At 36.1% G+C, this 24,324-nt stretch overlaps 1 protein-coding gene across 1 annotated transcript in view; it reads left to right on the top strand.

Moving 5' to 3' along the window:
- Positions 1–21,726, top strand: part of ANXA10 (annexin A10) — a 73,001-nt gene extending 51,275 nt beyond the window's left edge. The window contains exons 6-11 of the mRNA XM_043972298.1: positions 1,926–1,979; positions 2,098–2,191; positions 5,910–6,005; positions 10,728–10,786; positions 19,556–19,678; positions 21,658–21,726. Of these exons, the coding sequence (XP_043828233.1) occupies positions 1,926–1,979; positions 2,098–2,191; positions 5,910–6,005; positions 10,728–10,786; positions 19,556–19,678; positions 21,658–21,726 (495 nt within the window). The remainder of the gene's footprint in view (positions 1–1,925; positions 1,980–2,097; positions 2,192–5,909; positions 6,006–10,727; positions 10,787–19,555; positions 19,679–21,657) is intronic.
- Positions 21,727–24,324: the final 2,598 nt, after the last annotated feature.

The raw sequence follows: 24,324 nt of genomic DNA on the forward strand, positions 1-24,324 counted from the left end.
CCCTTATTTTTCAGATAAGTAAACTGAGACCCAGTTAATGTGACTGGTTCACATAGGTAGCAAACCTGACTCATGTATGCTATTGAAAATGTAAATGCATTTTCCACACTTTCAAACTTTTAAAGTATAGGTAGTGTTTCTTATCCATGCTTTATGTCTCCCCTAGTGGCTAGCATATTGCTTTGGACATAGGAGGTATATAATAAATGGGAAGACTAGTTCCTCCACTCATGCCCTTGATTTTATCCCAGCCCACCTCTTCAAGGACATTTCTCCATCACTCATTCTCCTATCTCACCGTCAATCTCTCTTTCTCCTGTATCTTTTCCTGACACATACAAATATGAGACTATTTCATGATAGCCAATAGGGACTTCTGCATTGGGCACTCAGGACCTATAGTAATAGAAGCACAGTTTCTGAAAATTATCTCTAGAACCCTGAGAGTATTGGTATCTGCCTTCTTGGAACTGAACCTATCAATTCAAACAGAAGTCAAGGAATGCTTCTCCCTTTTCCTCCTCCTCCTCCTTCTGCTTTCCTCATCACATGTGGTTCCTCTGTCCATTTGGGGTGTCATAACCTTTTTAAATTCTATTTATTTATGTATTTTTAGGTAATTTCATTTTTTAAAAAAACTGGACCAATTTATTTTTGTCCTGTGCAGTTTTCATTTATGATTTATTTAAATATAGCTTTGAAAAAACAGGCTTTTGAAAAGCCCATTATGTTTTAAAGAGAGCTACTTGACTAGGGATTTAAACCCAAATCACTCTGGCTTTCATAGAATAGGCAATAACAGTGCCCACCCCAAACCTCTGTGACTTATTATTTAAATTTAATGAGTATATATAGCAAAAGTTTTCTGTCCTGGCCAAAGACTATAAGAGTTTCCCTTCCCAGATAGATATTTTTGTGATGGTGAATGAGGCTGTCTTTTAACTCAATTTTCACTTAGCCCTTAGTCATTGAGTGAGTGTTGCCTTGGACAAACTGAGGCCTGGGAAAGAGCTTAACTTAGAAAGACCAAGGTCATCCACTACATCCTGGGCCATCACCAGTCATCTTGACATTTGTCTGGCCACTAGACTTTGATAACTCTGGAGGAGAGAGGGAGGCTAATGACTTTGAGTAGCTCTGCTTCACTTAAATCCAATTCATGGGCAAGTGAAGATATCAGCTTCATGACATCATTGGTCCACTTTGGGAAGGAAGGATGTACAACAACAAATATGTTCAGTTCTTCTTTTCCTTCAAAAATCAAAACAAAATAGTAACTGACCTTAAGAAAGCTGGGACAAGAGAAGGAAAGAAATAATAGAAATATAGATAAATCAATATAAAATATATTCAAAATAAATAATAGCTAGTTGGAGAGGTGTGGAAAGATGAGCACTAGCAACTGGGAAAATCAGAAAAGTTGGCACTTGAGTTGAACATTGTTTGCATGACCTGAGAGTTCCAAGAGATGGGAATGAGGAATTAGAGGATGCCAGGTATGGAGGGCAGTCTGTGCAAAGATAAAAAGGTGGGAAGTGGATTACTATGTATGTACAATTTCTAGAATCTAGTTTGTTTATAACATAGAGATCATGGCGGGGGGAGCAATATTTAATTAATCTAAAAAGATAGCTTGGACTCAGACTGTGAAGGACTTTAAAGGCCAAACTGAGGAATTGACATTTTATCATAGACACAGTAGAAAGCCACTGAAGGTTCTTGAACAAGTGAGTAACATGGTCAGAATTGTGCTTTAATGACATCATTCACTCACATTCCTGGGGGAGTTTTCTTGGGAATTACCAATGCTTCTACTATTTAAAAAAAACACATAAATACTTATGAGAGGTACTCCAGACATTTAGTTTATGGTAAGTATACTTAGAACAACAAAAAAGGAATAAACATTATATTTCTCTTTACAGGGAACCAGGGAGGAAGGTTACGCCAATCCTGCTATGGCTGCCCAAGATGCAATGGTAAATCTAGTGAAGCAGTCAAAAAGACAAAATTTCAAACATCTTTTTTCCTTGAGGATATCCCTCCTTGTGGTTTGGGATTGTTCTGATGACCCTTCCTGGTTTCATAATATTCCAGGTTCTATGGGAAGCTTGTCAACAAAAGACAGGAGAACATAAAACCATGCTACAAATGATCCTCTGTAACAAGAGCTACCAGCAATTGTGGATGGGTAATTATTAATCATTTCTGCCTTCTTATCTAAGTGTGTAATAAAAGACAAATAGCTAACTGAAAAGATAGGAAAATACAAACTGAAAGCAGAGAAAGGATAGTCACCACAACGCTGAGACAACAAAAATTTATTTATATGTAGCAAGCCTTATTTTTTCTACCTCCAGCAGTGGTTTCATATCTGTAAATATTCTAGATAACTGAAGCTAAATTCTATATCTCAACTCCAAGAAATGAATCTAGTGCCTAACGTAGTTCCTGACACAGAATAATAAATAAATATTTATCCATTAGTTTACTTTGATTGATTGACAAAAGCACTAAAAAATTGTTTAAAAGCTTAACTATTTCAAGTGGTAATTAAAAAAAAAATAGAGACTCCACTTGCCTTTTTAAAAAGATCTACTTCAAATGAAAGGTAGTTTGGAATAGCAAATAAAGAAGTAGCCTTAAAAGCAGGAGAGTCTGTGTTCAAGTTTCACTGCTGACATAACCTGATTGTTTGATTCTAGGCAAGTCACTTAATTTCTTGGCGTTTTGGGCAACTAAGAATTTAATATACAGAGAAATTGGGGCAACTAAGTGGCGCAGTGGATGGAGCACTGGCCCTAGAGTCAGGAGGACCTGAGTTCAAATCTGGCCTCAAACCCTTGACACTTACTAGCTGTGTGACCCTAGGCAAGTCACTTAACCCCAATTTCTCACCAATATATATATATATATATATATATATATATATATATATATATATATACACACACACACACACAGAGAAATTGCTGACCTGCATTGGTAGAGGGAGTTTCCTCATATGGAGATTCCCTATACCAATGAAATCTTAGGTCCACTCTGTATTCCTATACTTTAGAAGACTTGTGACTTGATCAATCTGGGTACTCTCTCTCCCAATACAGATTGAAATTTTCCCAAGGATTAGTAGATGATTTTTATAAATCATATTGGCTTAAATTTTTCATAACCTCATGGTTACCCTAAAGAACCTCTTTATACAAAGATAGAATGGTGCTCAGAGACAAGGCATGCAGAGTATCACCTGGCCCATGCCCAATGCCTTCCCAGGGTATTAGGGCATGTCAGAGTTTTGTTTTGCTTTATTGCTTTTTTCCCCACTCCTTCCCCCAAGTCTTTGAGAAACCAGGGTCACTTCCACACCAGTATATCATGAATATTATCTTCTCAAAGAGAACTGGAAGGTTCTAGATATACTGAGGGGGAAAACATCCCAAAATTGAAATTTGGTCTACCTTTAATAGATAGAAAATGATTGAAGTCATGACATAACTAACTACACATATACAATTAGATTATTTACTAGTTAGAGTTAAGTTCAAAACTAACATGGAATTAACAGAAAGGATAACAGCAAGAAGACACTGTATACATTTAGGAAGAATGTAAGACCTCATATTCAAACAAGCTTGCTATGACATCAAAATGGGCAATGTAAAAAGATAAAGATAACAACATTGAATATCACCACTTTCTACAAAATTTTAGCAGCAAAAGACATTCACCACCATATGTAGGTCAAAAGAGTCCAGAAACTACTTTTACTAACAAACACTCAATCTCCTTACTTAATAGTGACATATATCAAATGAAGGAAATGACCATTTCCAAAATATTAAGATGGCAGACTAGAAGTTTTGCCTCATAGAACAGTAAAAGAGGGGGGCAGAGGAAATTCTGCAGAATACTTAAGATTAGTCTTAAGGATATTCATAGATGAAAACAATAGGTCAAATATTAGACAATAGAATAGTTGTCCATGTTTCTAATTTATCATCAATAATGGTAAAACCACCACATTGTGGCCATAACATATGAACCCTTCCACCACTACCATATGTTACATGACAAAGTAAAAATGTTGCTTAAGAAGATGACATTGAGAAGTTTAGATGTACCAAACCAAATATATTCAAAGGAAATTTATGTTGAAAGTGGCACAATATAGAACACATCAGAGAATCTCTTTACAGACTATCTCAGGTAGGGGAAGATATCAAAAGAATAGAAGAAAAAACTATGGATGGTATTACTACCCACAATCATCAGAAGATCAATAACCATTGACCTTTATGCCTAATTTCTCATTTTAAAAAATCTTTAGGGCAGCTAGGTGGCTCAATGGATAAAGCAATGGCCCTGGATTCAGGAGGACCTGAGTTCAAATTTGACCTCAGACACTTGACACTTACTAGCTGTGTGACCCTGGGCAAGTCACTTAACCCTCATTGCCCCGCAAAAAAAAAAATCTTTAGCAGGATCATTGATACATATATATTAAGAGTATGCTTAATTAAAATATTAAATAGATACACCTTGACAAACTTTTTTATAGCAAATTACATTTTTAGAAACATGAAATTGAATAGGAAGAAGAGAATACAAGATTCTGCTCCATTAGATGTTTTCTGATACTTAAAAAAAATGATTCAGGAAAGCAAAATTCAATCTTAGAAGATGTTCAACAAGGTATATCTCATGAACATGATAAGGTAAAGTAAGATTTCTTGATAAAAGGTTGCTGTTCAATGCACCTCTGGTTATTATTGCTAAGTGAGACATAAAGCAAGGAGACATACACTCTTTTGCAATGTGCCTAACTAAGGTTCAAATGGGAAAGGAATTCCCTATAGGTGGCGAGGTCCTACAGATGGTTCCATATGTAAATTATGTTGTGCTGCTAGCATCAAGATCCAGAATATTACAGGGTCTCCTTAATGATAATCACTTAATAGCAAAAGGTCTAACAATGAAAAGAGAAAAAAATCAAATTGTGAAAATTCCTATTGTCAACATAGTAATATACAGTTTGATTGCCAGTTCAGTAAGTTATTACATCAGTGCATATGTCTCAAAAGGAACTATGGGGCAGCTAGGTGGCACAGTGGATAGAGCACTGGCCCTGGAGTCAGGAGTACCTGAGTTCAAATCCAGCCTCAGACACTTAACACTTACTAGCTGTGTGACCCTGGGCAAGTCACTTAACCCCAACTGCCTCACTAAAAAAAAAAAAAAAAAAAAGGAACTGCAAATGAATAGTGAGATTAGCCCAGAAATGAATAGGAAAAATAGAGAGCTGGCAGGATTATATGTGAAATTATGCTGTAGTTTTAATGATTGCAAGAGATCCCTGACACAAAAACTCATCTTTTATTTGAGTCAAATGTTCTCCCAGTGAAGTTATATGATTCCTAACCTTAGAATATCACAATCCTGAAAGAAGTAGATTTGTAGTTGACCCATCATCCTTATCATTGGAGCTGAGGGAATGCCACTGATATTCTTCAGTAAAGGCTGTATACACAGTAGGCACAAATAGATAGTAGCATATTTACAGGTATGTGGCAAGAATGAGGAATAATAGAGGGAGAGCCCCAGTACTTTTTCTGGTAGTACACACAGAAGGTACACAGAAGAAGGCCTCTAGAACCAAAGGTAAATCCACTGTTGAGGATCTATGGGAGAACGCAAGCAAGAACCATATAGAATGACAGTACAAATGGATGGGTATCTACGCCAGTGAAGGGAATACTCACCCATATGAAAGTATGGATCAATGTAAATATCAAATAACTTTTGGAGATTCTTTTAGGGGTGATATATCACCAGAACCTATCCAACCAATATTTGTTTTGGTATTGTTAGTCTTTGCCAAGTTATATGTAAGTTGTACATATCTTTTGAAGTTTTTCAGGAATTTCAAAATATTTCTGGACAAGACATGGTAGATGCCATTAATGAATGCTATGATGGATACTTTCAGGAGCTACTTGTGGCAATAGGTAAGTGGAAAACTATTATGTGTAGGATAGAACTTTCAAAATCACTAAGATGTAATGTTTTTCTCATTAAAATAAATTGTGCACATGTATATTATGGAGGTAAAAAATCTGGTTTTCTAAAGGAACCTTAATTTTAAGTAGAACAGGCACATTAATCATTTGAAGAGATAATGATCATAAACTCTCAGAATTGGAAGGAGGGTTGTCCATTTTGTTCAACTCATATACTGGTACCTATATACTTGCATTATATAGGGAAGAAGTAGTAATATTTCTGCCTGCCCCCAGAGAGCAGAACTTGGAACAATGAGAGAATGATACAAAAAGGCAGATTTCTACTCTATATGAAGACAAATTTGCTAATAATTAGGGGTGCCTCAAATTAGAGTAAACTCCTTTAAGAATTAAAGGGTTCCCCTTTGGTAGAGGACTTCAAGTAGAAACAGATGACTATTTTTCCAAGATATTGTAGAGGGGACACCTATCTATGTACAAGTTTGAGAAGACTGCATATAAAGCATTGAATGTGGATCCATGGGAACTGAGTTCAAATTTTGACTCAGCCAATCCCTACTTGGATGATATTAGACAAATTATTTCACCATTATGGACCACAATTTCCCTACTTGCAAGACCCCAGTGGTCTCTTTCAGCTCTATATTTATGATCCTTAAGTGTGAATGTCTGCTGAGGTCACAATCAACTCTGAAATTTTATGGTTCTGTGTAACAAGGATGTACAAAATTAGCTACATGACCTCAAATAGTTAATGCACTTACTTTATCTTTTAGGAGGATGAATATTAACCACTTAACCATCTCTCATATTCAGCATATTTTCCTATTCATTTATTAATTCAAGGGCAGGAAGATGTTTCTAATATGGCCTCCCCTGACTAAGCTAAGATCTCCTTTCAGCTCCTCTTAAAAAAAACTTTGTCTTTATCCTGGGAAATTCTGCTGGAATAAAAATGGGTTATGAAACAGTCTCTAGCCATGTGTCAAACAGCCTTCTTGGAAAGAGAAATATTTATTATCATATCCTAGTGAGCATAACTATCCCATTCAAGGAGATCAAAAATAAAACAGCTATGGGTGTGGGGAAACACAGCTGCTGTGCATTTAAAAAAACCCAAAATGTCCTAATTCATCCTTGTATTACTTTGGGACTTGCCTCATATTCACAGTGGGAAGGTCAAGATACCCAGATAATTTGGAGTAGGACTGTTAAAGAGTCTCAAAATGCAATTAATAGGTATATTGTAGACATAATACATATTGGTATGATGAATAAGTCAATGAAATGTATTGTATAAATATACAATATTTATTAATTAAATATATATAATTAATAAAATGTACCTTGCTATGAGTAGAATGGTATAGTCATAGATTGGTAATGGGTCAAAGAGCCCAAGTCCTTCATTTTGCAACTAAATACACTAGGGTAGATAGTCCATTGCCCAGCATCACAGAATGGGATAGATAGAATGATGGATGGAGTAAGAACCCAGGGCCACTGACTCCAAATACAGTCCTTTTGCTTCTTTCTATACAATGCTTTCTAGAAGACAAGAAAATGTTTCTGTTCCTAGTTTTAAGGAACTCTTGGATGCCAAAATCCCTACTAGATTTTTAGAATGAAAGAAGGTCTCAGGAGGATAAAATTATGTTTAGCATGTAATCAGCATGACACAAAGGTGTGCTGAAGTTATCTTGGAATGTTTCCCAATAGCTGATTATTAAGTGTTCAGTTTGGGTGTTTATATTTCAGTAAGTGACAAATATGATAAATTAGGGCTTGATTTGCTGTTCTAATGATGGTCTAGACTTAAGAAGGTGATAGAAAAAATATTAATAATGCAGATTAAATTTAAAAGTGCATCTGCTGTCCACTTTTTTTTTTCTGGAGACACAGCTGTTAAACATTACCAACATACCTCTGAGTATGAGGTAGAGTAGAAAGAGCCCTGAATTAAGAAAGACCTGAATTCAAGCCCCAGCTCTAAAAGTTACTAATTATATGACCTTAAACAAGTCTCTGAGCTTCATTTTAAAAATGGGCATAACAATACTTTCAATGAATACCTTAAAAATACCTTACAGAATTGCCCAGAGGAAAGTACTTTGTAAAACAGAATACTCTATATGGGAAGCAATATGGTAAAATGAAGCAAGGGCAAGCCTTGGAGTCAGAAAAACTTGGGTTCAAGTCTTACCTCTGCCACACAGTCACTTATACTATCAAAGTTCCAGTCAGATCTTTAAGAATATGTGACAGATGAATGGACAATCTACCTTACTGAAGGGAATTTTCCACACTAGAAGTTCATTACTCTAATGAATTCATGAATCAGGGGGTAGGGAGGGAGAATTAAAAGGTTTATCAAAATACAAGTTATTACTATAGTCTTTGAACAAAAAATCAAAACAGATGATCTTGTTGAAGCTGTTTTCACTTGTAAGAGACAAAAACACAAAATTAGAATAGAAATATTCATTACACTACCATGCTTGATGTGGTGCACAGCCTAAGTTACCAGATACATCAGAATACATGCATAAGCACACACACACACACACACACACACACACACACACACACACACTACAATTCAACACCCAGAAACCTGTGTATCTTTAAGAATACTGAGACTGTTCTCATCTTATGCCACCTGGCATTACAGAGTTTTATTTTCTTCTCCCCCTCCCCTTCCCCCCGCCCCCACAAGTTCTAGTCCTAAAGGTAATTAAGGCAAAATGGAAAGAGTTTATTGTCCTATAGCATTATTAAATCTGACTCTTGGCAGGGTGGGGGTGGGGGGATAGCAGAAACAACATTTTTTTTTTTTCCTTTTCCAAACACACAAGTATTCAGTAGCAATGACAAGACATTGCATTTTGTTTGGTCTGGATTGTGCCTAATGTAGTTTTATAGAACCTGAAAGGTTTAGCTAGATGAATAGTTTTTTCCCATACCCTGAAGTCTAAACCATACTATCTGCCACATAACAGGTTTGTGACTATTCACAGAATCAGAGCTCTAGAGATTGAAGAGAATTTAGAGATAATCTAATCCAAGGCCCTCATTTTATTGTTAAAAAAGCAGAGGTCTCAAGAGAGGTTTGGTGACATCAGTCAATTTCTTCAAGGTCATTGACCTACTTGTCACTATTCCTACATGACACTCTATCTCCCATCTCTGCTTCTGCACTGGCTGTGCCCCATGTGTAGAATTCTATCCCTCCTCACCTGCCCCACCCCCTTAGAATTCTTGGCTTCATTGAAAACTCAGCCCAAATGTCACCTTCTGCAGAAGGCCTTTCTCATTTCTCCCAGTTCCTAGTACTTCCCCCTTTCAAATGACCTTCCATTTACTGTCGATATCTTTCATAAACCTAGCAGTTTGCATGTTCTTTCAAATGTGATAGTATTTGTAAAGTACTTAATACAATGATGTTTAGTAAGTTCTTGTTCTCTTCCCCTTCCCCCCCTTCTATTATTAATATAACCACCTTGAGGACACCTTGTTTTTGCCTCTCTTTATATCTCCATTGTTTATCCCATACCTAGCACAAAGTAATTACTTAATAAATGTATGTTAACTGACTGACCTAGCTATCACATGGCAGAGTCAGAATTCAACCCCAGGTCTTCTGAAAATAAATCCAATGCACCATTTTCTGGTATTTGTGTTCTAGGCTTACACATCATCAAGCCCCAATACAGTTTTGGTTCAGGGCCTTCTAACATTGGGTTGAGGTCAGGTCCCCAGAGAAATTCTATGAATGGCCAGTTCATAGGTAGCCCAAAGGATTAAAATATCCCAAGAATAATAATAATTGCTGACATTTACATAGCACTTTACATATATTATCTCATTTCAGCCTTACCCAAAACTTATGAGGTATATACTACAAGTATAATGTTTTTTGGACTGGACTTGTGATTTTATTGGTTTAGAGAACTCTGGGATGAGAGAATTCCCTCTAATAATGTGAATTTTTCAATCTCTCTTCCACTTGCAGTCTAGGAAAATTGCCTGCAGCACAAAGAGCTTATATAACTTGGCATGGATGGCCTACAAGTATATGCTAAAAGTAAACTTTAAATGTAGCTTTCCCAATTCCAAAGCTAACTTTCTATTCACTAAGCCAGGTGGAATTACTAAGGTGGCAAGAGCATAGAATTGACTGGAATGTGAGGCAGTGGTCTGAATATGCACAGAGAGCATTGCCATGTGTAGTTCTAAGTTCATTTTCTGTGATAGTGGTGACCCCTTGTGTCTGCTCAGTTTCATTTTGATTTTCACAATTCTTGTCTTTATGTAGCTAAAAGAATGTATTCAGAGTTAAAATGAGGGTTATTAGGGGGATTAGGAGAGAAGAAGGAAGCTTAGTTTCCTTTCAACTTTAATAATTATGTGTATGGAACTTTAAATGGAGTTTGGAAGAGATATTTGATGAGGACATTGTCAAGGGGCACCAACTATCCCACTCCTATCTGCGTTCTCAATGGGTTTGAGTTTGACCACATCTCTAGGCTTACTTAAAATTTACGACATAAATATGTCTTCAAAGAACACCACTCATCAGTACTCTCTAATGATAATCACCCTCAACTATCCTATGCCTTTATCCATAAATTAATCAGAAATGTGGAAGAAAATGGACACAACCATCTTTCACAAATCTCAAAGTATTTCCTCTTTTGTATCCTATAGTTCTCTGTGTCCGGGACAAACCTGCCTTCTTTGCTTATAGACTGTACAGTGCAATCCATGTAAGTACTATTCTCTATGTATTTAAGTAGTTTTTTACATGAATCATGTCCCTACTGCCAAAGTACTAACTAGCAATTTTACTTAATTAAAATGTTATTCATTTGTTATAGTCTATGGAAACATATCCATTTCAAAGATACCCTATCCTGGGAAGACTTCTTGATCATGAAGAATCCCAGATTGATTGCAAAATTCTTTCCCATATTCCACATCTGTTTACAATGTCAGATTGCATGAGTAGTATTTTCTGAGGATTGAATTGCCCCCAGATGTTTTTTTTTATTTTATTCCCCCAGATGTTTTAAAACTAATCAGTAGTTTGATAGGCCTCTAGATACCTCCTTGATTTTGATGGTCCACATCTTCAAAGGTAAAATGACAATGTAAAACATGATATAAAGAGTATGTTGTATGATACACATGATATGTTGTTATCGTTCAATTGCGTCCAACACTATGTGACTCCAAGGACTTGTCCATGGGATTCTCTTGGCAAAGATATTGGAGTGGTTTGTCATTTCCTTCTCATGTGTCCCCATTCTACAGATGAGGGACTGAAGCCAACAGGGGTTGTTATTTGTCCACAGTCATACAGTTAGTTAGTTTCTGAGGCCTGATTTGAATTCAGGTCTTCCTCACTCCCAGCCCAGTGCCCTATCCACTGTACCACCTAGCTGCTTCATAAAGAGTGTAATACATTGTAAATTCATGAAGAACTCATAGCCATCAGCCAAATCAGTGCTCACTAACATATTTGCTTCAAAACAATAATAGTTTTTGCATTATTTCTCTTCAAACAGTGGCCTAGTGTGAGAATTTCCTTTTGCAGATACCTCTTTAAAAAAAAAAAAGGTATCTCCAGCTAAAGCAGTGCTTAGGGGAAATTTTATAGCTCTAACTGCTTAGATGAATAAAAAAGAGAAAGAGGAGATCAATGAATTGGGCATGCAACTTAAAAAGCTAGAAAAAGAACAAGTTAGAAATCCCCAATTAAATACTAAATTAGAAATCCTGAAAATTAAAGGAGAAATTAATAAAATTGAAAGCAAGAAAACTATAGAATTAATCAATAAAACTAAGAGCTAGTTTTATGAAAAAAAATGAAATAGATAAACCACTGTTTAATTTGATTAAAAAAATAAAGAAGAAAAGCAAATTACCAGTATCAAAAATGAAAAGGGTGATCTTACCACCAATGAAGTGGAAATTAAAGCAATAATTAGGAACTATTTTGCCCAACTGTATGCCAATAAATTTAACAATCTAAATGAAATGGTAAATATTTACAAAAATACAAACTGCCCAGGTTAAGTGAAGAGAAAATAAAATCCTTAAATAAGCCCATATTAGAAAAAGAAATTGAACAAGCCATTAATGAACTCCCTAAGAAAAAATCCCCAGGGCCAGATGGGTTTACAGGTGAATTCTACCAAACATTTAAAGACCAATTAATTCCAAAATGATACAAATTATTTGGAAAAATAGGTGAAGAAGGAGTTCTACCAAATTCATTTTATGACACAAATATGGGGGGGATACCAAAACCAGGCAGAGCAAAAACAGAGAAAGAAAATTATACACCAATTTCCCTAATGAATATTGATGCTAAAATCTTAAATAAGACATTAGCAAGGAGATTACAGCAAGTGATCACCAGGATAATACACTATGACCAGGTGGGATTTATACCAGGAATGCAGGACTGGTTCAACATTAGGAAAACTATCAACATAATCAACCACATCAATAAGAAAACTAACCAAAATCATATGATTATCTCAATAGATGCAGAGAAAGCTTTTGACAAAAATACAACACCCATTCCTAATAAAAACACTAGAGAGCTTAGGAATAGGTGGAGCTTTCCTTAAAATAATAAGCAGTATCTACCTAAAACCATCAGCAAGCATTATATGTAATGGAAATAAGTTAGAGGCCTTCCCAATAAGATCAGGGGTGAAACACGGATGTCCATTATCACCTCTATTATTTAATATTGTACTAGAAATGTTAGATTTAACAATCAGAGAAGAAAAAGGAATTAAAGGAATTAGAATAGGCAAGGAGGAAACAAAACTATCCCTCTTTGCAGATGATATGATGGTATGCTTAGAGAATCCTAGAGAATCAACTCAAAAATTACTTGAAACAATTAACAACTTTAGAAAAGTAGCAGGATATAAAATAAATCCACATAAATCATCAGCATTTCTATACATGACCAATATAGTCCAGCAGCAAGAGATAGAAAGAGAAATTCCATTTAAGGTAATGGTAGACAATATAAAATACTTGGGAGTCTACTTGCAAAGACAAACCCAAGAATTCTGTTAACAAAATTAACAAACACTTTTCACACAAACCAAATCAGATCTAAAAAATTGGAAAGTTATCAATTGCTCATGGATAGGCTGAGCTAATATAATACAAATGACAATTCTACCTAAATTAATGTACTTATTCAGTGCCATACCAATCAGACTACCTAAAAATGGTTTTATAGAGCTAGAAAAAATAATAACAAAATTCATCTGGAAAAACAAAAGGTCAAGAATATCGAGGGAAATAATGAAAAAAATAAATACGCAGGAAGGTGGGTTAGCTGTACCAAATCTGTAGTTCTACTATAAAGCAGCAGTCATCAAAACTATCTGGTACTGGCTAAGAAATAGAGTGGAGGACCAATGGAATAGGCTAGGCACAGGAGACACAGTAGTAAATGACATTAGAAATGTACTGTTTGATAAACCCAAAGACCCCAGCTTCTGGGATAGGAATTCAGTATTTGACAAAAACTGCTGGGAAAACTAGAAGATAGTATGGCATAAATTAGGCATAGACCAACACCTTACACCTTATGCTAAAATAAGGTCAAAATGGGTACATGATTTAGACATAAGAGGTGATACCATAGGTAAATTAGGAGAGGAAGGAATAGTTTACCTTTCAGATCTTTGGAAAGGAAAACAGTTTATGACTAAACAATAGATAAAGAATCTTATGAATTGCAAAATGGATGATTTTGATTACATTAAATGAAAAAGGGTTTGTACAAACAGAAGCAAGCATCCAAAATTAGAAGGGATGCAGAAAGCTGGGAAACAATTTTTATGGCCAGTATTTCTGATAAAGGTCCCATTTCTAAAATATATAGGGAACTAAATCAAATTTATATGAATCCAATTCATTCCCCAATTGAGAGATGGTCAAAAGATATGAACAGGCAGTTTTCTGATGAAGAAATCAAAGCTTTCTATTGCCATATGAAAAAATGCTCTAAATCACTATTGATTAGAGAGATGCAAATATTAAAACAACTCTGAGGTACCACCTGACACCTATCAGATTGGCTAATATGACAAAAAAGGAAAATAATAAATGTTGGAGAAGCTGTGGAAAAATTGGAACACTACTGCATTGTTGGTGGAGCTGTGAACTAATCCAACCATTCTGGAGAGCAATTTGTAATTATGCCCAAAGGGCTATAAAGCTGTGCATACCCTTTGACCCAGCAATACCATTCTTGGGTCTTTTTCCCAAAGAGACCATAAAAAAGGGAAAAGGACCCACATATACAAAAATATTGATAGCTGCTCTTTTTGTGGTGGCAAGGACTTGGAAATTGAGGGAATGCCCATCAACTGAGGAATGGCTGAACAAGTCGTGGTATATGAATGTAATGCAATTCTATTGTGCTGTAAGAAACAATGAGCAGGTGGAGTTCAGAGAAACCTGGAAGGCCTTGCATGAACTGATGATGAGTGATATGAGCAGAACCAGAAGAACATTATACACAGTATCATCAACATTATGCATTGATCAACTGTGACAGACTAGATTCTTCTCACCAATCCAACAGAACAAGAAAGTTCCAAAGGACTCATGATGGAAAAGGCTCTCCAAATCCAGGGGATAAAAAAGGAATTGTGGAATATGGATGCTGATTGGACCATACTATTTTTTTTTTTTTGGTTTTGGTGCTGTTGTTTTTCTGATTTGAGGTTTTTCCTTTGTGTTCTGATTCTTCGCATATAACATGACTAATGCAGAAATATGTTTAATCTTACTATGTATATATAACCTATATCAGATTGCCTCCTGTCTAGGGGAGGTGGGGAGGGAGGGGAGGGAGGGAGAAAAATTTGAAATTGGAAATCTTATTTAAACAAATGTTGAAAGATATTTCTACATGTAACTGGAAAATAATAAAATACTTTTATTTTTAAAAAAAAAATATCCCCAAAATCCTGGATACAAAGAGAATTCTCTTGATAAGTGTAAAGAAGTTTCCCTCTCCTTTTTATGAAACCACAAGCTAGTTTAACCATGTATTAATATAATTAATAGCTAGCATTTATATAGCACTTTAAGTTTACAAAACGCTTTACAAATATTTCATTTTATTCTTATAAGAAGCCTAGGAAATAGTCGTGATTATTATCTCCATTTTACAGATAAGGAAACTGAGGCAAACACAGTTTAAGCAACTCATCCACAGTTACATAGCTGATAAGTGAGGAAGGATTTGAACCCAGGTCTTTCTGATCTCAGATTTAACACTCTATTGAGCCAGCTGATTGTCCTCAAAAAGCATTGTTGAATTAAATGGGGTGATGTTGCTCATTTAGACAGTTTCCAGTCAGTCAAAGGAGGAGTTTAATGACAACAAAGCTTTTGAATGCAAGTGGAAATGCTGCATGCCATACTATTTTTTATTGTTGTACATGTGTCACAGGCTCAAGAACAAGAAAAATATGGAGAGCAAATCTATCAGTGTTCTCAAAAGATTACAGCTTGCATTGAAATAGAAGTCATTTTTCATAAGCTACCAGCTCTTCCTAAATAGTTATTTAGGAACTTCTGGCATGCTCATTTATCTTGAGAATCATTTTATTTTTAGTTCTAACATAATGAGCATTGTTTTTCTACAGAATGCATTGTACTGTAAATAGCACCCCAACTTAGAGTTAGAAAACCGGGGTTCAAAATGCCTGTAACATTGGGTGAGGCACTTAACATGTTTGAACTTCAGGCTCTTCATCTGTCAAAAGGGGAGAATAATACTCATACCTAACAGTAAAGGTGGTTCAGTGGATAGGGAACTCAGGAAGACCTGAGTTCAAATCTAGCTGCAGACATTTACCAACTATGTGTTGCTTAACCTCTGTCTACTTCATTTTATTCTTACGTGAATACCTCCTTCCATGGTTGGTATGAGGTTAAAATGAGAAAATATTTATAATGTGCTTTGCATTTTGTACTTCTATATAAAGGCTAATGGGATGATAAAGAAAAAGCATTTTATAAGTCTTAAAGGGCCATAGAAACTATTATTCACCCACTGAACCAGATAATCCCCCTCACCCAAACAAAGAATGGAAATAGGTTCCCATTTATGCTATAATGAAATTAATGAGGATAAAAGGCAGCATTTCATAGTAATAATTATAGCTAGCATTTATGTAGCCCTTTGAGATTTACAAACCAACTTAAAATGTTATCTCATTTTCTCCTCACAATAACCTTATGAGGTTAAGTGCTATAATAATTCCCTTTTTATACATGAGGAAGCTGAGGCAGAAAATGTTTAAGTGACTTGCCCAGGGTCACACAGCTAGTGTGTATCTAAGGCAATTTTTCAACTCAGATCCTCTTCATAAAAGTCTAGGGCTTTAGGTACCAAATTACCTAAATACTTGTAGTTAGAGAGCCAGAACTGGAAAACCTGGATTCAACTTTTACCTTTAACAGATACTCGGGGTGTGACTTTGGACAAGTCACAACAATAACAATGGCTCAAATTTATGATATTCCTTAAGGTTTTCAAAGTCACTTGAATGTGTAAAACGTGTTTTGCCCACAATAGCTCTGTTAGGCAGGTAGCTAGTATAAGTATTCCAACCCATAATTTTAATATGAGAAAACTTGACATGATGGAACTTGCTCAAGGTAAACACAGCTAATCATTTTAAGTATAGGATTTGAGCCAGAAACCCCTCACTCTAAACATGGTGGGGGTTTTTTCTTATAAAATACTGCCTCTAAGCAGTGGTACAGTGGCCTGGGATCAGGAAGATCAGAGTTCAAATCCAGCCTCAGACATTTGCTAGCTGTGTGACCCTGGACAACTCATTTAACCTTTGCCTGGCTCAGTTTCCTTTTCTGTAATGTGATGTTTAAAATCTATATTGTGTGATCGCCTTAAATTAGAAGGTTCAGCACCAATCTTTGGGCATTAAACATTTATTAAAGCATACAGGTATTAACATGGAGTTCAGAAAGTTAAGAAAAGGCCTATCTCACATAGAGTTCCAGCCTGGTTGGGTTCTTCCTCCAGTCCTCTTGCACGAGCCTGCTTTAATCAGGAACTCTCCAGAAACCTGATTGTGGAAGCTTTTTATAGGTCTGGAACAGAGGCAGTCCTTACACACTGCTTCAAGCTGATTGGTTGGCATCATCCAAATCCAATGATTTTGAAGGTGTTCTCAAGTTGAGTTCACAGTCTAGCTTCTGAGAACAATACCTTCTTAAGGGATAGCCAGGTGTGATTACAATCCAGTTAACTTGAAGTAGGCTAATCAGCGGTCAATCCCTCTCACTTGATTCAATCAGTCTAGATTAATCTCCAGGTGGGTCTTTGAGTATCTGCTAAATCCCATCATTTCATCACAGGAATATAAAGTAGTAGCACCTACTTCTCAGGGTTTTGGTGAGGTTCAAATGAGATAATATTTGTAAAGCACTCAGCCCAGTGCCTGTTAATTGTAGGTGCTTTTCCCCTCTGTCCCCAAGTTTTAAACCCAAGGCCTCAAGACCTTCCTCAGTGCAAAACTATTTACTTTGTATTTAAAACCTAGTAGATGATACTTGAGTAGAGAATAATATGCCCATTGTCACTATTCTTTCACATAACAAGGCATTGCAGCTGGAAAAAACTTCACTTGTTGGCAAAGATGGGAGGATCATCCTAGCATTTCCTCCAACCCTAGCCTTGACTCTGGGGAGTTAAATTGGCTTCAGCCCTGCATAGTGGGCCACCCTAGGAAGTAGTGTGTACTTCTAAATAGATGAGTGCTTGTGAATCTGTATGAATGTGTGCTGAGCTCAAATGATATAGTAAATAGAGCACTGACCTTGGAGTCAGGAAGACATAGGTTCAGATCCTATGTATGGCACTAACTGGATGTGGAACTATGAGCAAATCACTTAGTCCCCCAGTCACACACTGTAAACTACAAGCAAGGCACTGGTCTGCACTGGTGGAGGGAGTTTCCTTACTGAGAACCACACACTATTGAAATCCCAAGTCCTGATGAGAGAGACAGAGAGATAAAGACAGAAACACACAGAAAGACAGTCAGAGAGAGACAGGGACAGAGAGATAGAAAGAAAGTGACCAAGTGAAGGACAGAGAATGAGAGGAGAGAGAGAAACAGAGAGTGAGAGAGACAGAGACAGAGAGACAGAAAGAGGGAGATAGAGAGAGAATGACAAAGAGAGGCAGAGAATACAGAGAACAATAGAAATAGAAAATTAGAGAAACAGGAAAAAGAGATATGGAAAGAATAAGAGAAAGGATAAAAAACAAAGACAGGAAGAGGAGAAAGAGAAATCAAGGGAATAGAGAGAAGAGAAAGGCACAGAACAAGAGACAAAGACAGAGGGAAGAGAGGCAGAGAGAAAAGAAAGTAAAAAGCAGAGTAGGGCACAGAAGAGAGAGTGGAGAGAGAGAAAGGGAGAAAGGGGAGGAAAGACGGTAGAGGAAAAGAGAGGAAAGAAAAGAAGAATGTTTTCAATTGAGTCAGGATGAAGAAAGTGCCTTGTTCCAATATTTTAGTATAGAAGATAGACAAAATGCTTAACTCTAATAATAATTCGGAGGAATGGAAGCTCTTTAAATGCAGGGGTTTTTTTCATCCATTTCATTTTTATCTCTGTGTCTCCTGCATCTTTGCACAGGGACTGGCATATAAGAGGTGCTTAATAAATGCTTCTTGTACTAAATTAAAAAGCAGAAGCATTTTGGAAATCATCCATATGGCCATACATTAAAGACAATCTGCAAGTAAAATCCAACATATGACTTGGGACTCTAAATGGAAAAAATTTCGAATATGGGGTCTCTATCTTCCTAAAACAGGCACAATTGATTTAGGAAGAACATCACTAGAATGTTCAAATCTTGAAACTGAGATTAGCACCGCTGGCCACTAGATGTCAGAATTGCCCCATTAAGCAACAAATTGGAAATGGGTTTAAATTAGGCTGTTCTGACCATTTTATTTCATATTAAGAACAGGGATAGGGACTAGAGCTGGGATTTCATGGGTTTCGAAGGCTCCAAGTTAAAAGCCTCCTCTATCAATGAAGATTGGTAACTTCTCTGCAACTCAAAGTTTTTTAAGAGTTGCCTAGAATACTAGGGAGTCATATAGTACTTGAAAAGTGTAACCTTTCAGGTGAACTTACCTGGGAGTTGTTAAGCTGGCTCCAAGGCCACCTCTCAAATATCCATGACACCACCCTGCCTCTCTTGTTCTGGACATTTGGGGTTAGTTTCACCAAAATCATCCAGGAGTTTTCATGTTAATTACTGTTGTACTGAGATTTTCTAATTTAGGCTTACAGGAAACTTTTCATTCAACTTTACTTCTATTTCCAAGGCCCAGATTTTGACATGAGATTTTTTTTTTCATTCAAATCCTTGGAGAGAAAAACAACTAGAACACACCTTAGGCTTTCTAATTTTCTCCTTTCTTTTCTTTTAGGAATTTGGTTTCCATAACAAAACCATTATCAGGATTCTAATTGCCAGAAGTGAAATAGACCTAATGAATATACGGAAAAGATACAAAGAAAGATATGGAAAATCTCTTTTTCATGATATCAAAGTAAGTCTCAGCTTTTACTAGACTTTATGGTTTAGTCAAATTTTAATAGGCTTTAATAAGATATCTCAAATTAAACATGTCCAAAATGGAACTCATCTTCCCAACCCAAAACTTGTCCAGATTTCCCAACTCAGTCATCACTTCTCTGAAGTCTTTCCTATGCAGGAAGAAGCATGTTACAGGGTAAAAGTGATGGATTTGCAATCTCAGGACCTGAGTTCAAATCCCAATTCTGTCCCTAACTACTTCTGTAAATGTAGGCAGGTCACTTACCCTTCCCAGGCTTCAATTTCTTCTTTTCTAAAAACAGATAATTCTATTAGCTGTACTCCAAAGTCTTCCCATTTCTCAATCTATGATATGATCCCTTGTTTTTTTGCTGCTCCCTTGATCCTAAGATTATTTTATATTTACTTCTCTTTGTAGATATTGTATATTCCTTACAGTAGACTGTAAGCTTTCCAAAGGCAGGGAATATTGTTTGTTTTATTTTCACATCTTTCTAGCATACAGTACACTATATATGGTGTGTTGATTAGACTATTTCATGTTTGAATCACCTTGTTTACAAGTAAAGTATTCCATCTTGTCTGGTTTGTCTTGAAACTAGATATTTTCTTAACAATCTTATCTTCTTGTAAGAACAAATAAACAAAAACAAGCTGTACCCACACATGCACACATGTTAGGTTATTTTGTTTTTTCTTATTTTGTTTTTTTGTTGTGTTGTGTGTTGTTTTTTTTCCCACAAGAGCCTATTAAATGTTCTCAGAACAGGGTCCTCTTCTCCAGTCTCTGTGTTTTTGTACAGATTGTTCCCCACCCCCACCAAGGTTCCCTCTCCTGGCCTCAGTCTTAGGAACCAAGGCTCCAGTCAAGTGCTAGCAGCTACAAAAGGCCTTCGTTAATTCCCCCAATTGATTCCCTCCCCTAACTTCCTGTAAATAATTAATTTGTGATGTATGTATACATACACATGTTTGTACACAAACATACATTTTTTTTAACTTCTCTGTGCATATGTTGTTCGTCCCTCCTTCAACTTGAATGCAAACTTCTTGAAGGTAGCTGCAGTTTTGCTTTGTCTTGGCAAACCCAGAAATTAGCCTGATGGACTCTTGTTTTAGAGGGTTTTTTGGTTTGGGGTTTTGTTTTGGTTTTGTTTTTGTGAGGCAATGAGGATTAATTGACTTGCCCAGGGTCACACAGTTAGTAAGTGTCAAGTGTTTGAGGCCATATTTGAACTCAGGTCCTCCTGAATCCAGGGCCAATGCTCTGTCCACTGTGCCACCTAGCTGCCCCCCTAATGGACTCTTAATAAATGCTTATTACATTGAACTGAACTGAATATCAGTTATTGTGCTGACTTTCCTGTTGGGAAATAATTATCCTGTCATATTTCCTTGGTGAATGAAACCAGTCCTCAGTCATTCACTGTAAATCAGCAACCCATTCATGTGCATTCATACCTACACACAGTTAATACAGCTGTATTCTGTGCATCTAGAAGTAGTCAGTCATGATTGGCTTTAGCTCAAGAGAGAGAATATTAATATAATGGCTTTTTAAATTAAGAGTTTTGATCATTGTATTTATGAACTAATTTTGTGGGATGGAGGGATTTTAGTTGCATTCAGAACCACTTTTCTGGCCCAAGTTAAGTGCATGATAAATTGCAATGACTGTAACACAGAATGCTGTGGCCTTGGGGATGGAGGGAAGGTGGTTTTCTGTTCCAATCAGTCATTTATAACCAGATTTATCACTTCATCCAAGTTCTTTAAAAAGCATTACATTCCTGACTTCACTTTATGATAAATTCCATTGTAGCTATTTTACACATCATTTAAGATTTTTTTTTGTAGAGAACTGCAGAATACTGAAACCTCTCCTGGTCTTACCTTTGAAAAAGAAGGGACTGATGCTTTTTGGAATATTGCCACATTTTTCTACTGGAAACATTATGTTTTGCATTTCAGAATTTTGCTTCAGGACATTATGAGAAAGCTTTGCTTGCCATCTGTGCTGGTGATGTTGAAGACTATTAAAAGGAAAAAAAGATGAATTTAGGAGACTACATCCCCATTCTTTAAAGAGGTCCCCAAACACTGACATTTCTTCACAATTGTAGGCTGCTAATTATCCCTGAAATGAAGCTGGAAAAATCACAAGGTCCTCCTCTAAATTAGCTTTAATTTTTTATTGAACCAAAAATATGTATTTGTCAAGGTATATGCTTATTTCTTTTAAAGGGGTCTTTTAAAAATTACAGTACTTTACTAATTTATGAATCAGGGGTAATAAAAATTATCAGGTTTAAGTGCATTTATTTAAACTTATTTTATCAATATTAAATTAATTAGTGACTAGGTAGGAAGAGAGGTCTGTTTATGGCAATCCCAAAGTGGAGTTCAGGGCCTAAGACATGCCTATATCTCTACCCTCTAACCTTTTATATAGGAAAAAAAAATCAAATTAAAATGAATATATAAAGGGAACTTAAAGGGGAAAAGAAGCTTTAAAAAAAAAGACTGCAGGCAGTTCAAATATGTGTGGAATGTCTGATTAAATATTGATGTTTTCCATCAAATATACATGACACATATACATAGATACACATGCATATATGCATATACACATGCATATATGCATTTACATATATACATAAATGATGAGACTATGAAGGATTTTTGGCAAGCTTGAAACAGCTCCTACCTTATTCTAGGATGGTTGTCTCTCTAAATTGCTGCTTGGAAGTCATCTTGTTTCTCAAAATGAGATACAACAACATAAATAAATCCCTGGCCTAGGATTATCTCCCTTAACTGCCACTTTTTTTTTTATGTAACCACTAGGTGGTAGTATCTGGCAAGATTGGCTGCATAGATGAGGGAGTACCTCCCATCTTTGGAATTAAGGTTTTGTCTTCTCCTGAAACATGCCTTTCTCTCTTCACATTGATAACATCATAGAGCCACTGGACTATGTGTTCTCTGTGGGAACACTTCCCACACTGTAAGCTATTTTTTTATCCACTCTAAACTTTCTGAGCCCAAGGAACATGTCTAATTTTACATTTCCCCCAACACTTTTATCTTCAAGAATAAGTGGTTTCAAAACAATGGTTTCCTAATGATCATAATGATTTTCATCAAACTGTTGAAGATCGCATTTTCTCTTTACCTTGCAATACAATTTCATAAGTTTCTGTGGCTAGAAAAATAATCATCATCAAATTTAGTTAGGCTGGTCCTCAAATAAGAATACCTAGACAGATGTGTGCATGTATGCATACATATACACATATGTACATATGTATGTAATATGCATTGCATGTGTGTGTAGCAACAAATGAGTGTGTGTATAATCTAGTATAGATATACTTAAGTTTTAGAAGAATTCAAAGGAGAAAAAATGTAACATATAATAAAGAGAAATAAATCACATTTCTTGTAGAAGGAATTACAATAAATATATCAACAAGTTCAATTTACATGTAAATATTTCAGTTAAATGGCACAAATTAGGTTTTAAGAATACAAATAACATCATGAAGTAGCACCATATCAGCATGATTATATGCTGAGTAATACAAGTTGCCTTAGATTATAAACTGTTATGTAATTTAAAGTGCACAAAAATAAACATTTTATGAAAGACAAAGGTTTTTCTCATTTTTTTTCCTTTAATTTTATTATTGCTTTAGACATAGTCCTTGAGCTTGCAAAGAAGTTCCTTTTCTCATGCTTGGTGAAATCTGTATGTGGATGCTACTTTTTTTTGTCTTTTTTTTTTTTTTTTACTGAAGGGGAGGGGATGTACTTGAGTTATAATTTGCTGGAGCTGGTAGAGCCTGGCCAAAGTAGTAGACCAATAGAAGTTGTAAGTACTCCCCCAGAAATATAGTGGAACTGAAAGAAAAGGTCATACTTTGAATGCCATGAGGAGTTAGAAGTTTGGTCAATCAGAAATTGGAGAATATATGTGTAGCATTGGATTTTGAGGGCAGAGTGGAGAATGTGGCAAGGATAGACATAAATGATAGCAGTTGTAAGCAAGATATTGTGCCAATCTGTGAAGTTAAATTAGGTGGGTTTTTTTTAAGATAACATTTCTGTGTTGTGTAAATCGATAGATATATATTCTGTAAATTTGTTATTTTTTTCTTTTGGCTTCTTTTCCTTCAGCGTTAATAAAGTCTTTAAAAATATAACTGCCTCAAAAGATTCTGGGAAGATGGCAGAATAAGTCAGGAAATTACCTGACTCTCTCAAATTCACCTACAAACAATTTAAAATAATGCCTTAATGTGAACATTGAGTGACAGAAATCTAAGTTGTGGTAAAGCAATTGTACAGCCTAAAACAACTTGGGAGGATGTTAGAAAAGACCTGACTTGTCCTGATTGAAGAACAGATACCTCCAGGCAGAAACCATTGAATCAACAAACAACAAGCCCCCAGGGACAGCTGTGTAGGGAACCAGCTTCAGCTTTATCATGGAAAGATTGCAGCTCCCTCTGCTGACGCTGGGCCCAGGGCCCAGGTGAGTTGACGAGATGCAGTCCCATGTTGTTGCTATAAGTGAGGAGGAGGGAGCACACACCAGTGAGTACAGTCACAGAGGGGCAGCAGGGGCCCTGCTGG

The sequence above is a fragment of the Dromiciops gliroides genome, chromosome 6 (assembly GCF_019393635.1).
Source record: "Dromiciops gliroides isolate mDroGli1 chromosome 6, mDroGli1.pri, whole genome shotgun sequence".
NCBI classification, from domain to species: Eukaryota; Metazoa; Chordata; class Mammalia; order Microbiotheria; family Microbiotheriidae; genus Dromiciops; species Dromiciops gliroides.